The sequence below is a fragment of the Suncus etruscus genome, chromosome 1, assembly GCF_024139225.1.
Source record: "Suncus etruscus isolate mSunEtr1 chromosome 1, mSunEtr1.pri.cur, whole genome shotgun sequence".
Lineage (NCBI taxonomy): Eukaryota > Metazoa > Chordata > Mammalia > Eulipotyphla > Soricidae > Suncus > Suncus etruscus.
In genome coordinates, this window is record NC_064848.1 from 159343996 (window position 1) to 159357225 (window position 13230).

The following is a 13230-nucleotide window of genomic DNA, read 5'->3' on the forward strand; positions in this document are numbered from 1 at the left end:
GAGGCCATACCCTCGGGGCTTATTTCTGGTCTTATTTCAGGGCTTATTCCTGGCCCTGCACTCAGGAATCACTCCAATTGGTGCTTGGGGAGCCATATGGGATACCGTAGATTGAACCCAGGATGGCCACATGCAGGGCAAATGCCCTACCATGGTCTAACACTCCCAAGTGTGGGTTCAACTTTAAAGACAGTGGGATTGGGGGGCTGGAGAGATAGCACAGCAGTAGGGCTTTTGCCTTACTTGCAGTGACCCGGGACAGACCTAGGTTCGATCCCTGCCATCCATATGGTCCCCCTGAGCCAGCCAGGAATAACCGCTGAGCACCGCCAGGTATGGCCCCAAAACAAAATAAAGATCAAGACAGTGGGATAGGGACAGCTTCAAGGGCATCCAGACATGCCTAGCATGTTCAATAACTCAAGTTTAACCTGGATGCCACCTATGTCCTCCAAGTAAAGTATTGAAGGCTCCCAGCACCACTGGGAGTGGCTGTGGTGACTGCTGGCCCTGCCCAGAATTGCCAGACCCCAGCAATGTCCCTCTTGTTTTCTATTTTGGAGCTCACATGGTGGTGTGCAGGGGACCATTTGGATCAGTCTTGAATCCAGAGTTCCTATGTGCCAGATATGTCCATAGTCCTTTGAGTTCTATCCACTGCCCTAAGCCCTAGCATTGAACCACAGCCTCATAAATGAGAAACACGTGCTATGCTACTGGGCTGGATCCCTGGTCAAGAGCAGCCAATTCTCTATGGAAGATCTCAGGAGCTCCTAAGCTAAGGTAATTCAGAATGGGAAAAGGTCTGTGTGTAGCCGCTGGCCCAGCTAGAAGCCGTCCAGGTTTCAGGACTACACATGGTAGCACGAGGGACATAAAATCCTGCTGCCTTTGGGGTTGGCTCCCCTAGCTATGTGATCCCATGTCTTCATAGCTTTGTTCAGGATTGTGAGGCATCATCAGGCTCTGGAACGCTACCAGTGTCCGAACCCTGATAGCTTAGACGAGAAGATGACTCAGAGCCATCTTCTCTGACTCCACCTCATCTAATAAGCTACTGTCAGTTATATTAGGCCTTGTGTCAGTCACTTTATATCTCACAGGCACAATATCTCTTTGATGGAACCTGGGCCAGGGCTGTACCCATTTTTCAGGTGAAGAAACTGATACTTGGTATTTTGGTGCTTGGCTGAGGTCCAAGGTCAGGAGCTGGGGAGCTGGGGCTTCCTGCACATCTTCAAATACTTAGTGTTCGTTCTGGGTGTCCTACAGCTGTCTGTGGGTTATCTGTGTGGGTGGCAAGACTAGCATCAGGAATAATGAATTCAAAGGGAAATAATTACAGAGAATACTGTTATCTAGGTCAGGTCCTGCTGCTAGGAGGTTACTTGTGCCTATTCTGGGTCCATCTGCTGCATATTCCTTTCTACTTCCTCATCTCCAAAGCCTCCTCCCCACAAGCAGAGAACCACTCACTCCCTCATTTGGCTTCTTGTCAGCTCCCTGCAGAATTTAGGTGAAGCCAGAACCGGCACTGAGTGAGGCTCTGACGCATGCTAGCGCAGGCCCACTCCTACCCCTTCCTTGGCATGCTCTGAGCTCAGTCAGCCCCATTATCTGCAGATATGTCTTCTAAGTGAAAGGCCTCTTTTTTGGTTTTTTTTTAGACCCATACCCAGAAGTACTCAGAGTTACTCCTGGCTCTGCACTTGGGTATATACTCCTGGCAGTGCTCAGGGTACCATAGGGAATGCTGGAGACTGAACCCAGGTTGGCATGTGCAAAGCAAAACCCCTACCTTCTATATTATCACTCTGGCCCAGTGAAAGGGCTCTTCTGAGACTCACACCCAACACTTGGTCAGGAGTACAATGGGGAGTGGACTGATGCTGTCCAGACTTTGATAGCCCCTCCAGTAGGCTTGGGTGACCTGTCTCTAAGCATTGCCCTCCCAGCTGTACTCTTGAAGATTGGATGCAAGCCTCCTGGCTCTAGTATGTGCCCTGTCTCCACAGAACTCAGGACAAGAAGAAGCGGGACCGACAGATTCAGAAGGTCACCAATGCCATGCGGGCCTTTGCCTTCACGAACGTGCTGCTTGTAGGCTTTGGGGTGACCTGTCTCATTCCCAACCTGCCTCTCCAGGTGGGTTATGGGAAAGAAAGGGCCTGGTGTTGGGGGAGGAAGGTATTTTGGAAGGACAAAGAGACTCAAAGGTCTGATGTGTTTATTCTGGGACCCAGAGAGAGTGGAGGCTTTTCACTGAACTCCACTCATGAAATTCCAAAGTTATTCAGGATTGGGTTTTAGGCATACAGTATTTTATTTGTTTATTTGGTTTTGGGGCCACACCCGACAGTGCTCAGGGGTTACTCCTGGCACTGCACTCAGGAATAACTCCTGGTAGGCTCAGGACCACATGCTGTGCTGGGGATCAAACCCGGGTTGGCCATGTGCAAGGCAAGCACCTTATCCACTAGACTATCTCTCCGGTCCCTAGACATTGTGGGTTTTTTTTTTTTGGGGGGGGGGGCACACCCGCCAGTGTTCAGGGGTTACTCCTGGCTATCTGCTCAGAAATAGCTCCTGGCAGGCACGGGGGACCATATAGGACGCCAGAGATTCGAACCTACCACCTGAGGTCCTGGGTCGGCTGCTTGCAAGGCAAACGCCGCTGTGCTCTCTCTCTGGCCCCTAGACATTCTGTTTTAACACTGATCACTTTACCGGTGTCCACTTCCCTCCATCATTGCACTCCCAACCCTATTTGCTTCCCATCAGTCTGCTTTTACAAGAGGTGTTTATATTTATATATGAATGAATTCTTTTTTTTTTTTAATATATTTTATTTTATTTAAACACCTTGGTTACATACATGATTGTGTTTGAGTTTCAGTCATGTAAAGAACACCACCCATCACCAGTGCAACATTCCCATAACCAATGTCCCAAATCTCCCTTCTCCCTACCCAACCCCTACCTGTACTCTAGCCAGGCTTTCCATTTCCCTCATATTATCATTATTAGGACAGTTAGGAATGTGGTTATTTATCTAACTAAACTCATCACTCTTTGTGGTGAGCTTCATAAGGTGAGCTGGAACTCCCAGCTCTTTTCTCTTTTTTTTTTTTCTTTTTTTTTTATTATTTTAATTATGACAACAAAGATGCAAAGAAAGAGGTCAGGGTAAAGTTACAGTGGAAGCCCAATCACCCATAAACAGAATTCTCGGTAGTCCCATCAATGATATCCCAGCCTTGAACTTTCAGCCAAAGAACATTAAGAAAAACAAAACTGAACCCATGTACAATACAATTACTTTGTCCCTCAAATCCCCAGTTGTAGTACATACTATTTCTTAGCAGCACACAATATAATCTAAAGACATTAGACTTATGTAACTCCTTAAACATTGAGGGCAAAGTACATTTCTCTAGTTCCATGCACATGCTTACTAGTTTAAGTTAGCCTCAAAAGTTTTAGTGGGTTGTTTTTCTTAAGGATTGGAGTCAAGGGAACATAGTAAAAAACGGTATTAAAGTGGCATTTGTTTGCATAGGCCCACCAAAATATAAGGGATATGGAAAGGCAAATTATGGTCTAAATACAAGGAGACCCTACCCCTGAAGTTTCCTGGCACAGGACTGACTCTAGGCTCCAGGCACACTAGTTTGTCCAATTCAAGTCATCCTCTGTAGTGGCAATACACCTCCATTCCTCACTTAGTCTCTGTTGTTGTTGGTATCATGCTTCTGTATTAAAGATCCTGGAGTCTGCATATCCCATATTGTAGTCAGGATGGTGCGGAGCATCCTCTCATTTCACCTCACACTTATGGGGCAATAGAGAGAACCATGTCCTGTAGAGCAGGTCATTGTTGTTGTCAAGTCTTCTCAGTGTAAACGGAAGTCTCTTTTTAGGAGGTCGATGTCAGACCCTTGGTAGAGTCTTTCCTGGTAGAGGACTGCTTCCAGCTGTTGCTATAAAAGACCTTGGATGTTTCGTAGATAGCTTGCCTGGTTCCGGCGTGAATGGAGGATGCCCATTCTTCTGAGGCCTGTGCCAGGTCATTATATCAATGTTCAGGGTATAAGGTACATTGTACTGAGATTTATTAGATAAGAACTTATCTGTATGTATGGTGTTTTCCCATTTTAATATGTCTATGAAAACAAGGATCAATGCCATGAAGCATTATTGGTGCATCTGGAGGCAATGGGAACAAGACCAGCAATTTCCATGACATAGTTCAATCATAGGCATCAAACTGAGGGATAGTTCCACCAACAATCCTTACTGAACAGCTTACAAAGAAAAGAGAGAGGTGAAAAGTGGATAGAAACATCATAGTAGAAGAATATAGAGAGAGTTACATCAGTTAAAGAAAATACCCATAAAATATTCAAAAGATATATGTGTTCAATATATGTTCAATTTCTGTCCTTCTAAGTAGTTCTGGGATTTGTTAGATCTACTGTATGTCTTTGGTCAGAGAATAGAACTGTGTGTTACTGAAGTTAAGAAGAGTAAATCTGGGGTACTAATGGTTGGGAGGAGCATATGTTCGCGCGGGGGCACTAGCCCCCGCGCGGTTTGCAAAATGTAGACTGAGTATAGCTGAGCAGCTATCTGCCACCCCCCAGATCAATCTCCACCCCTTTAGCCAACCTCTGTAGCCAGCCTAGGAGTGGGGAAAACCTGCTCCAGGAAGGGAGAGAGACCCTCCCAAGCCCGAAGGACAGGGATTTAAGCCCCACCCTAGGCCAGGGTCTGGACCCGGCCAGGGAGTGGGGAAAACCCAGGGTGCCCCATCAGCTCCTTCCAGAAACCCACCTGGAGATCCGGAGGAAAGGAGGAGAGGGGGGTCGGGTGACCCATGTCCGAGCCCCCCTACCCTAGGCCGGGCCAAGAGGCCGCTGGCACATGCGGAGGCCTGCCAGCTGCCCGCCCGTGCTGGCCAAAAGTCCTGCTCCAGGAAGGGAGAGAGACCCTCCCAAGCCCGAAGGACAGGGATTTAAGCCCCATACAGCACTGTTGCTAAAAGGGTTTATACATATCATTTTACCACCTTTTAGCAGTACTTCCTCCTCCTCCAGGTTGAACGTTTTCCTCTCCTATCCTCCAGTTTCCTTAAGAGGCTTATTTCCTACTGAATTAGCCTGATTTTATTGCCAAGAGCATTTACCTGCCAGACTCTGCCTTGCTCAGGAGTGAGCAGGAGATGAAGTAGGATTGCCCTTCCCTAAGCACTACTAGCGTGACCCAAAAGAAAAAAACAGGGGTTTCTAAATGAGTAGAGTTTGAAGGTGGCATATTCTTGGTCTTTCAGGCATTTTCTATAACAAACACCATGATCAACCCATTTCCAGAGCTGTGTGGGCTAGTTGTGTGGCTGCTTGGTTGTTGCAGAGATTAGGCCAGTGTGTGGTGTGGGTGGGACTCTGCCCCGAGTTCCGAGAATGTCTCTCTGTTAGACTGGAAAAGGGCAGTGATGAGTGCTGGATATGTGGGTTCAAAGCTCACTTGCTTTGTACCAGACCTTAGGCTTTGGAAACATGACCTTTGTTAGAAGTTACAAGCAAGATCTATTTTTGTTCCCTACTTGATCCCACTCTTAGGTTCATAAAACTTTTTTAAGTTTATAAGCTTAGAATGGATACACATTGGGTCAGTGTAGCTAAGTTCATATGATTTCTGGAGGGGACAGGGATGTGACTTAGTGATAACACAGGCCTGGCATGTGTGAGTTCTGAGCTCCATTCCCAGCATCCCCAGTTTCTCAAGCCAGGTGAAAGAAAAAAACTAGAGTCCTTGTGTTTTCACAAGTGAGTATATATTGGAGATGGGGCAGGTTAGGGCTTTTGCCTTGTATGTGGCCAACCAGGAATTATCCCTGAATACTGCTGGTTGTGACCAAAAACACCACAAGTGGATATATGCCGAGATATGTTCAAACCCAGTTGTGTGCCAGCATGGGTGCATTTGTCTTTTTTGGGGGGCAACGCTCAGAAATCTGGCTCTGCACTCAGAAATCGCTCTGTTGGGGCCAAAGAGATAGCATGGAGGTAGGGCATTTGCCTTGTATGTAGAAGGATGGTGGTTCGAATGCCGGCATCCCATATGGTCCCCTGAGCGCTGTTGGGTGTTGGGTGTCCCCCCCCCAAAAAAAAAAAAGAAGAAGAAGAAAAGAAATCGCTCCTAGCAGGCATAGGGGACTATATGGGATGCCGGAATTCAAACCACTGGCCATCCTAGATCAGCTGCATGCAAGGCAAATGCCCTACCTCCATACTATCTCTCTGACCCCTGCACTCATCTTTGTATGCAGAATAGAGAAAACCACAGGGATCATACCAGTCCCATCTGGGAGTGATATCTGGGGACTTGCAGATCTCTGCAAGAGGCAAGGGACCTTGCTCAGACAGTTGGGCACTTGAGGAGCAATATTCAGTGGGTATTGTCACGTCCTTTCTGTTTTCGATTCTCAATAGAAAGAAAAGTTTTAAGAAGGCAGTGAGGCCCATACAGTTGCATTTGAAACTTGGCAGGAGCCTGCGAAATATGTGTGCATATCCAGGCTCAGCTCACCTCACCTTGCAGAGAGCAGCCCCAGCCCATCTACTGCACATTCTTGGGAGTGGGTCCAGCTGCTAAACAGGAGAGCAGGGCTGTTTGCAGAGGGTAAAGTGGGATGCTCTTGAGTCTCTTAGGAACCAGAAGTAAATATCTTAGTACTTTCTAAGATACATGACAGCCTTCTCAAGAAAAGAAGATTTCTGGGGGCTGGAGTGATATCATAGTGGGTATGGCATTTGTCTTGCACGCGGTTGACCCATGTGGCCCCCCTAGTCTGCCAGGAGTACTTTCTTTTTTTTCTCTTTTTTTTTTTTTTTTGGTTTTTCGGGCCACACTCGTTTGATGCTCAGGGGTTACTCCTGGCTAAGCGCTCAGAAATTGCCCCTGGCTTAGGGGGACCATATGGGACGCCTGGGGATCGAATCGAGGTCCTGATCCTTGGCTAGTGCTTGCAAGGCAGACACCTTACCTCTAGAGCCATCTCGCTGGTCCCAGGAGTACTTTCTGAGCACAGAGCCAAGAGTAGTCCCTGAGCTGCTGGGTATGGTGCAAAGATTTAAAAAAAGAAAAGCCTCCTCCTTCTCTCTCTTTTTCTCTCACCTAGAAAAACTCTCTCTTCCCTCCCCCTCTTATACACCCAAATAGATACCCACATACCCCAAGAAACATTTTTTTGGGGGGGTCACAACAAGCAGCACTCAGGGATTACTCGTGGCTTTATGCTCAGAAATCGCTCCTGGCAGGTTTGGGGGGCCATATGGAATGCCAGGACGAACCATCGTCTTTCTACATACAAGGCAAATGCCCTATCTTCATGCTATCTCTATCTCTCCAGCCCCCATACCCAAAAAATTTGACTTAAGATGTTTTTGTTTTTGTTTTTGTTTTTGACTTAAGATGTTTTGGCACTCAGTATTAAAGGCTGGGGGTGTGATTTCTCATTGGGTGATTTGTTTTTGTTTTGGATTTGGAGTCACTCCCAGTGGTGCCCCAGGTACCAAGATCAAACCTGTTACTCCTACATGTCGAGCATTGCTCCAGACCATTTTGCTGTCTCCCAATCTTCATTGGATAGATTATAGGCACAACCATGTGGAGCCAAAGGCATTGGTAAGAATTGAGTTTGTGGGGCCAGCGAGGTGGCGCTAGAGGCAAGGTATCTACCTTGCAAGCGCTAGCCAAGGAAGGATCGCGGTTCCATCCCCCAGTGTCCCATATGGTCCTCCCAAGCCAGGGGGAATTTCTGAGCGCTTAGCCAGGAGTAACCCCTGAACATCAAACAGGTGTGGCCCAAAAAACCAAACAAAGAAAAAGAATTGAGTTTGTGTAAAAGCGCAGAAGTGTAGTTTGATCCAGGGAAATGCAAATCTCAATTAAAGGGTATCTGGTGTCTGGCTGCCATGGTTTGTGTCTCTTTTGGCAAAGCCAGAGATAAAACATTCCTTTTGGTGAGGAAGTGTTTAAAGACTTCTTGGAAATTCAGGAGTTGGGCAGGGGAGCTGGTAGAGCCAACCCAGGTTTCCAATACAATGTTAGGGGTCCAAGAACTGAGGCTGGGGTGCCAGGGAAGGGACCTCATAGTCGGTCCTCTTATCTCCATTCCACAGATCCTCTCCTTCATCCTGCATACCATTGTGCGAGGCTTCATCCACTCCTCCATCGGAGGCCTGTATGCTGCTGTGTAAGTGGGCACTGCAGGGGCCGTGGGCCAAGGGAGGGTGAAGGGATGAGTGGGGGTGGGGGGCCACTTGCCCTCTAAAGGTTCATTTTCTTTCTTTCTTTTTTTTTTTTTTTTTGGTTTTTGGGTCACACCCGGCAGCGCTCAGGGGTTACTCCTGGCTCTGGGCTCAGAAATTGCCCCTGGCAGGCTCAGGGGACCATATGGGATGCCGGGGTTCGAACCACCATCCTTCTGGATGTAAGGCAAATGCCCTACCTCCATGCTATCTCTTCGGCCTCTCAAGGTTCATTTTCTTGCACAGGGGACTGATGCCAGGGTTTCTGGCATGGAGGCCCTCTGGGCAGGACCTGTGCCAGCAGCTTGACAGTTGGATGCCCACAGCCTTGGCATTTAACACGAAGTCAGCTTCGCAGCCATCGTCAATGCTCATTAGGTGCCTGGGCTACTGCTCAGCCATGTCCAGCACTGCCCCTGGCTGCTGGGAAGGGCACAGCGGGTCCTTGCTGCCTAAGTCTGTGGAGTTCAGATATGCTCAGCCTGGGGAGTTCAGATATGCTCAGTCTGGGCTCAGGAGGAATGGAGGACAAATTTTTCAAGTGAGCATCTCTGAGGGCCTGATTTCTTGTTTTTGTTTGTTTTCACTCTGCTGTGCTCAGGGCTTATTCCTGGCTCTATGCTCAGGAACCACTCCTAGCAGTGCTGGTGGGGAGATCAGTGGGATGCTGAGGATGAAATGAAACCCATATGCAAGGCAATTGCCCTACTATGGCTCTGGCCCCTCTGAGGGCTGGTTTTGCCAGTGTTTTTACTCCCTGCCTCTAAGGAAATCTGCCCCTGCTCAAAGAGGCCACAGGAACACAGTTGTTCCTCCTTCCTGCATCAGGATTTGGTTCCATGAACATGACCCAAAACCCCAGAGGTTTTCTCTCTGACCATTGATGTGTCTCCTAGCTCAGAGACAATGCCTTCTGTTGGCTAAATTTTGCCAGAATTCTGTCTCCATCCCAGAAGCATCATGTAAGGGTCATTTCAGGTCTGCCTGTCTCACCCCCAACCCCGCCTGCCAGGAGGAAGTTGCGGCTGCTCTGGCAGGGTCTCGGGGAGTTGGCCAAGAGCGTGATGCTGAGTTTCCGTGATTACACAATGTGCCTCTGCATGGAGGGTGCAGCAGAGCCAGGCCCAGCCTCCCACCTGCTCCCTGTTCCCTAAACTGCAAACTCCAACCAGCACCAGTTTCCCACCCAATTTGGCCAGGCACTCAGGGGCACACCTGAGCTGGGCCAGGGCTTTGCCCCCTCTAGACCTTCAGGTGGGCCCCAAAGGAAAAAATGACTTTGCAGAACTTCCTGACATGAGTTGTCATCCAAGGGTATGGTTAGAACTGTCCCTCCTCTGCAGACCAAGCTGGGAGTTTGTATTGGCAGCACCTGCAGTCACAGACTTTTCCCCGGTCCACAGGTACCCCTCCACACAGTTTGGCAGCCTCACAGGACTACAGTCTCTGGTCAGTGCCCTCTTCGCACTCCTGCAGCAGCCCCTGTTTCTGGCCATGATGGGTCCCCTCCAAGGAGACCCTCTGTGGGTAAGAAGGAACTGGTGTTAAAGGGGATGCTGGGAAGCAAGGCTTTGAGAATGGTATTTGGAGTCCCCTTGTGAAGGGTGGCTGGGCTGGAGAAGAGTCCTTTTATCTACCTGCCTGCAGAGTCAACAGAACTGAGTTGCTCTCTGGGCCCCTCCCTTTAGATTCACATCAGTGGAATTGAGGGCCAGGCCCAAGGGTGGACAGGGGAATTCTGATAGTGAAATGATTATTTTGGGGCCTGTGGGTCTGTTTGGAACTTCCTGTTGGATCATCCCTGTAGCAGGACCTTCTCCCCTCACACCCCCAAACTCAGTATGAAGCAAGGCCTCTGACACAGCAGCCTGGGTCTCTCTCCCCCGCTCTTCCTCAGGTCAATGTGGGGCTCCTGGGCCTGAGCATGCTGGGCTTCTGCCTTCCCCTCTATCTCATCTACTACCGAAGCCAGCTGGAGAAGCAGCTGGAACAGAAGAGGGAGAACGACAAGCTTTACCTGAAGATCAATGGTTCGTCCAACCAGGAGGCATTTGTGTAGCACCCAGCCTCCTGCCTTTGCTTTGGTGACTGACTGTTGTCCTCTGCCCCAGCCCAGAGGATCCCCAAGCACCTCCAGGATCTCTCCTTCACCACGGTGGCATTTGCACTCCCTCCCTGGCCCACGTTCCTGCCCAGATGCTCTGCATGGAAGGATGGAGAGGGCCTGGACAGGCAGTGGAAGGAGCAGCTGTCCTGGGCTTTGCTCTGACACCCTCAGGGTCTCGGAGGTGCCTTCATGGTGCAGCTGGAGGAGTGGAGAAGCCCAGCAGGCAGGTTCTCTCCCTCCAGGGCCTGGAGGCTGCCACCCACAGCCTGCCATCCGCTCCTCAGCTGCATGCCCATCAGCCACGCCTGCCTGAGGACAAAGGCTTGTACTGTCTGCACCCCTTGCCTGGCCCCTCACTATCTCCCCTGGCCGGTTGGAGGAGTCTGCCTGAGGAAGGAAGGACCCACTTCCTGTTGTTGGTGCTAACACCTTTGCCATTCCAGTCCTGGGGCCCCTCCCACACGCCTACCCTCGAGCCTGGAGAAGCCCCCTCATTTCCACTTGGGAGGGGATTGGAGCTCCGGATGGGTGAACACAACAGCCTAGGATCCATGGACAGAACGAGCAGCAGCTCCTTGCCGCTTCCTGCGGCTGAGGCCCACGGTGGGTCCCACTGCCGAGCTCCACCTGGTGTGACCCTAAGGGGGGATTAAAGGGCACCAACAGGGCGTCCCCTCACACAGATGCTTTTGTGGGATTGGAGGCTGAGAGATGGGGAAGTTCAGGCTGGGGTGGATTTGTCAGGGCTTACGAGAGAAAGGGGAATGAGTGTGTTTTGGGGAGTGAGGTGAGGGTCTGATGTGGGCTCTGGGTGCCAGTCTTTCTCCTCCGGGCAGGCAGGTGCCCAGGAGCCAACCAAGCCTGCAGTTGGCCTGCCCCAGGGAGCCAGTCAGAGGAGCTACAAAGCCACAGCGCCCCCTGCTGCCAGACTGTCCCCAGAGCGCCAACACTTGTTTACAGAAGACAGGCCCTCATTCCCTCCCTCCCTCGCTGGGGCCTGGCTCAGCCACCCACATCTGACACTCACTTCCCAGGGGCCCTGAGTAGGGCAGGTTGATTCTTAGGGTTATGGTGGGTTTTTTGTTTCCAGACTTTTATAAAGCAATAAATCCATTTTCCTCCTTTTGGGGGGATGCCCCTTCTGGCATGTCAGTTATAGCTACCTGTGCCTGCTTTGAGCTTCAGAAGAAAAGGCAAGACAAAGTTTTCTGCCTGTCACCAGGCCCCAGTTTACCCTTTTGAGTGACTGTTGTGTTGGGGGGAGGGCAGTGGGCCGGGGAAAGCCCCTTCACACCATCCCCAAGATGATAGTTTGGAAAGACATGTTGGAAGTGATATCTGGCCATCTTGTTTATCTAATCCTGACCCGTTCTGAGCCTCTCTCTGAGATCAGTTCTGTCCCTAAGCTTTACACTGAGAGTCCCTCCAAGATTCAGGGCTCAAGGTGATCCCAGGAGCCTCAAATCAGATCCAGGGTTTGGGAATTAACCAGGGAAGACAGGAAGGGATAGACTCAGGCTCAGATTAGAGCTCTGCATGAACACTTGAGCACACACCGTATCTCCATAGACTTCCCAGCATTCAGATCTACAAGAACAAACACGTTTAAAATACAACACGAGGGCCTGAGTAATAATAGTGCATTGAGTAGGGTATTTGCCTTGCACAAGTTGGTATAACTTGAAAGCAACCTGGTAGGGCACATAGAGCCACCTAGTGGTGCTGGGAAACTATGCAGAGTTGGGGATCAGGCCTGGATTGCAGGTTAAGTGCATTCCAAGCCTTTAAGTCTTCACCCTAGCCATAAGCAACATTTTATGTTCGTTTTTGGACCACACCTGGCAGTGCTCAGGGGACCATATGGGGTGCCAGAGGTTGAACCCAGTCGTCCATTTGCAGTGCAAATGCCCTACCCACTATGCTATCGCTTAGCTCCTGCCCCAACAATTTTTTTAAAGATACACTGAATAAATATTTACCTTAATTAGAAATTTTATATTGAATGGAGCCGGAAGAATAGTACAGTGGAAAGTGCTCTGACGCAGCTGACTTGGGTTCTATCCCGGGCATCCCATATAAGGTCCGCCAAGTCTGCCAGAAGAGATTCCTAAGCTCAGAGCCAGGAATAACCCCAGGATCTGCCCCCAAAAAACCACACACACACAAAATAGAAAAATAGAGCACGTTTTATAGTGGAATCTGGGAAATGCTAAGAGAAAGGTGTATTTCCAACAGCTGGCTCTCAGCATCCACTGAGGCAGCAGGTATGCAGCTAGGGGAATAGAAGCCCTGGGCTTGAGCCAAGTACCTACTAAACACCGGGATTCCAAGTCTGACTTTGAAGGAAGCAGCATTTTGTTTAAAGATCATCTGGGGCCGGGAGAGATAGCACAGCGGCATTTGCCTTGCAAGCAGCCGATCCAGGACCAAAGGTGGTTGGTTCGAATCCCGGTGTCCCATATGGTCCCCCGTGCCTGCCAGGAGCTATTTCTGAGTAGACAGCCAGGAGTAACCCCTGAGCACTGCCGGGTGTGGCCCAAACCCCCCCCCCCCCAAAAAAAAAAAAAGTTCATCTGATGGGGCTGGAGAGGTGGTGCTAGAGGTAAGGTGTCTGCCTTGCAAGCGCTAGCCAAGGAAGAGGAAGGACCGCGGTTCGATCCCCCCCCCCAAGCCAGGGGCAATTTCTGAGTGCTTAGCCAGGAGTAACCCGAGCATCAAATGGGTGTGGCCCAAAAAATAAAAAATTAAAATAAACAGGCCGAGAGATAGCATGGAGGTAAGGTGTTTGCCTTTCATGCAGGAGGTCATCAG

General features: G+C 49.8%; 1 protein-coding gene across 1 annotated transcript in view; it reads left to right on the plus strand.

The window, feature by feature from the left end:
• SLC43A2 (solute carrier family 43 member 2) overlaps positions 1–11087 on the plus strand; it is a 57779-nt gene extending 46692 nt beyond the window's left edge. The window contains exons 11-14 of the mRNA XM_049782653.1: positions 2016–2145; positions 8184–8257; positions 9716–9839; positions 10210–11087. Coding sequence (XP_049638610.1) covers positions 2016–2145; positions 8184–8257; positions 9716–9839; positions 10210–10371 — 490 coding nt within the window. The 3' untranslated portion in view covers positions 10372–11087. The remainder of the gene's footprint in view (positions 1–2015; positions 2146–8183; positions 8258–9715; positions 9840–10209) is intronic.
• Positions 11088–13230: the final 2143 nt, after the last annotated feature.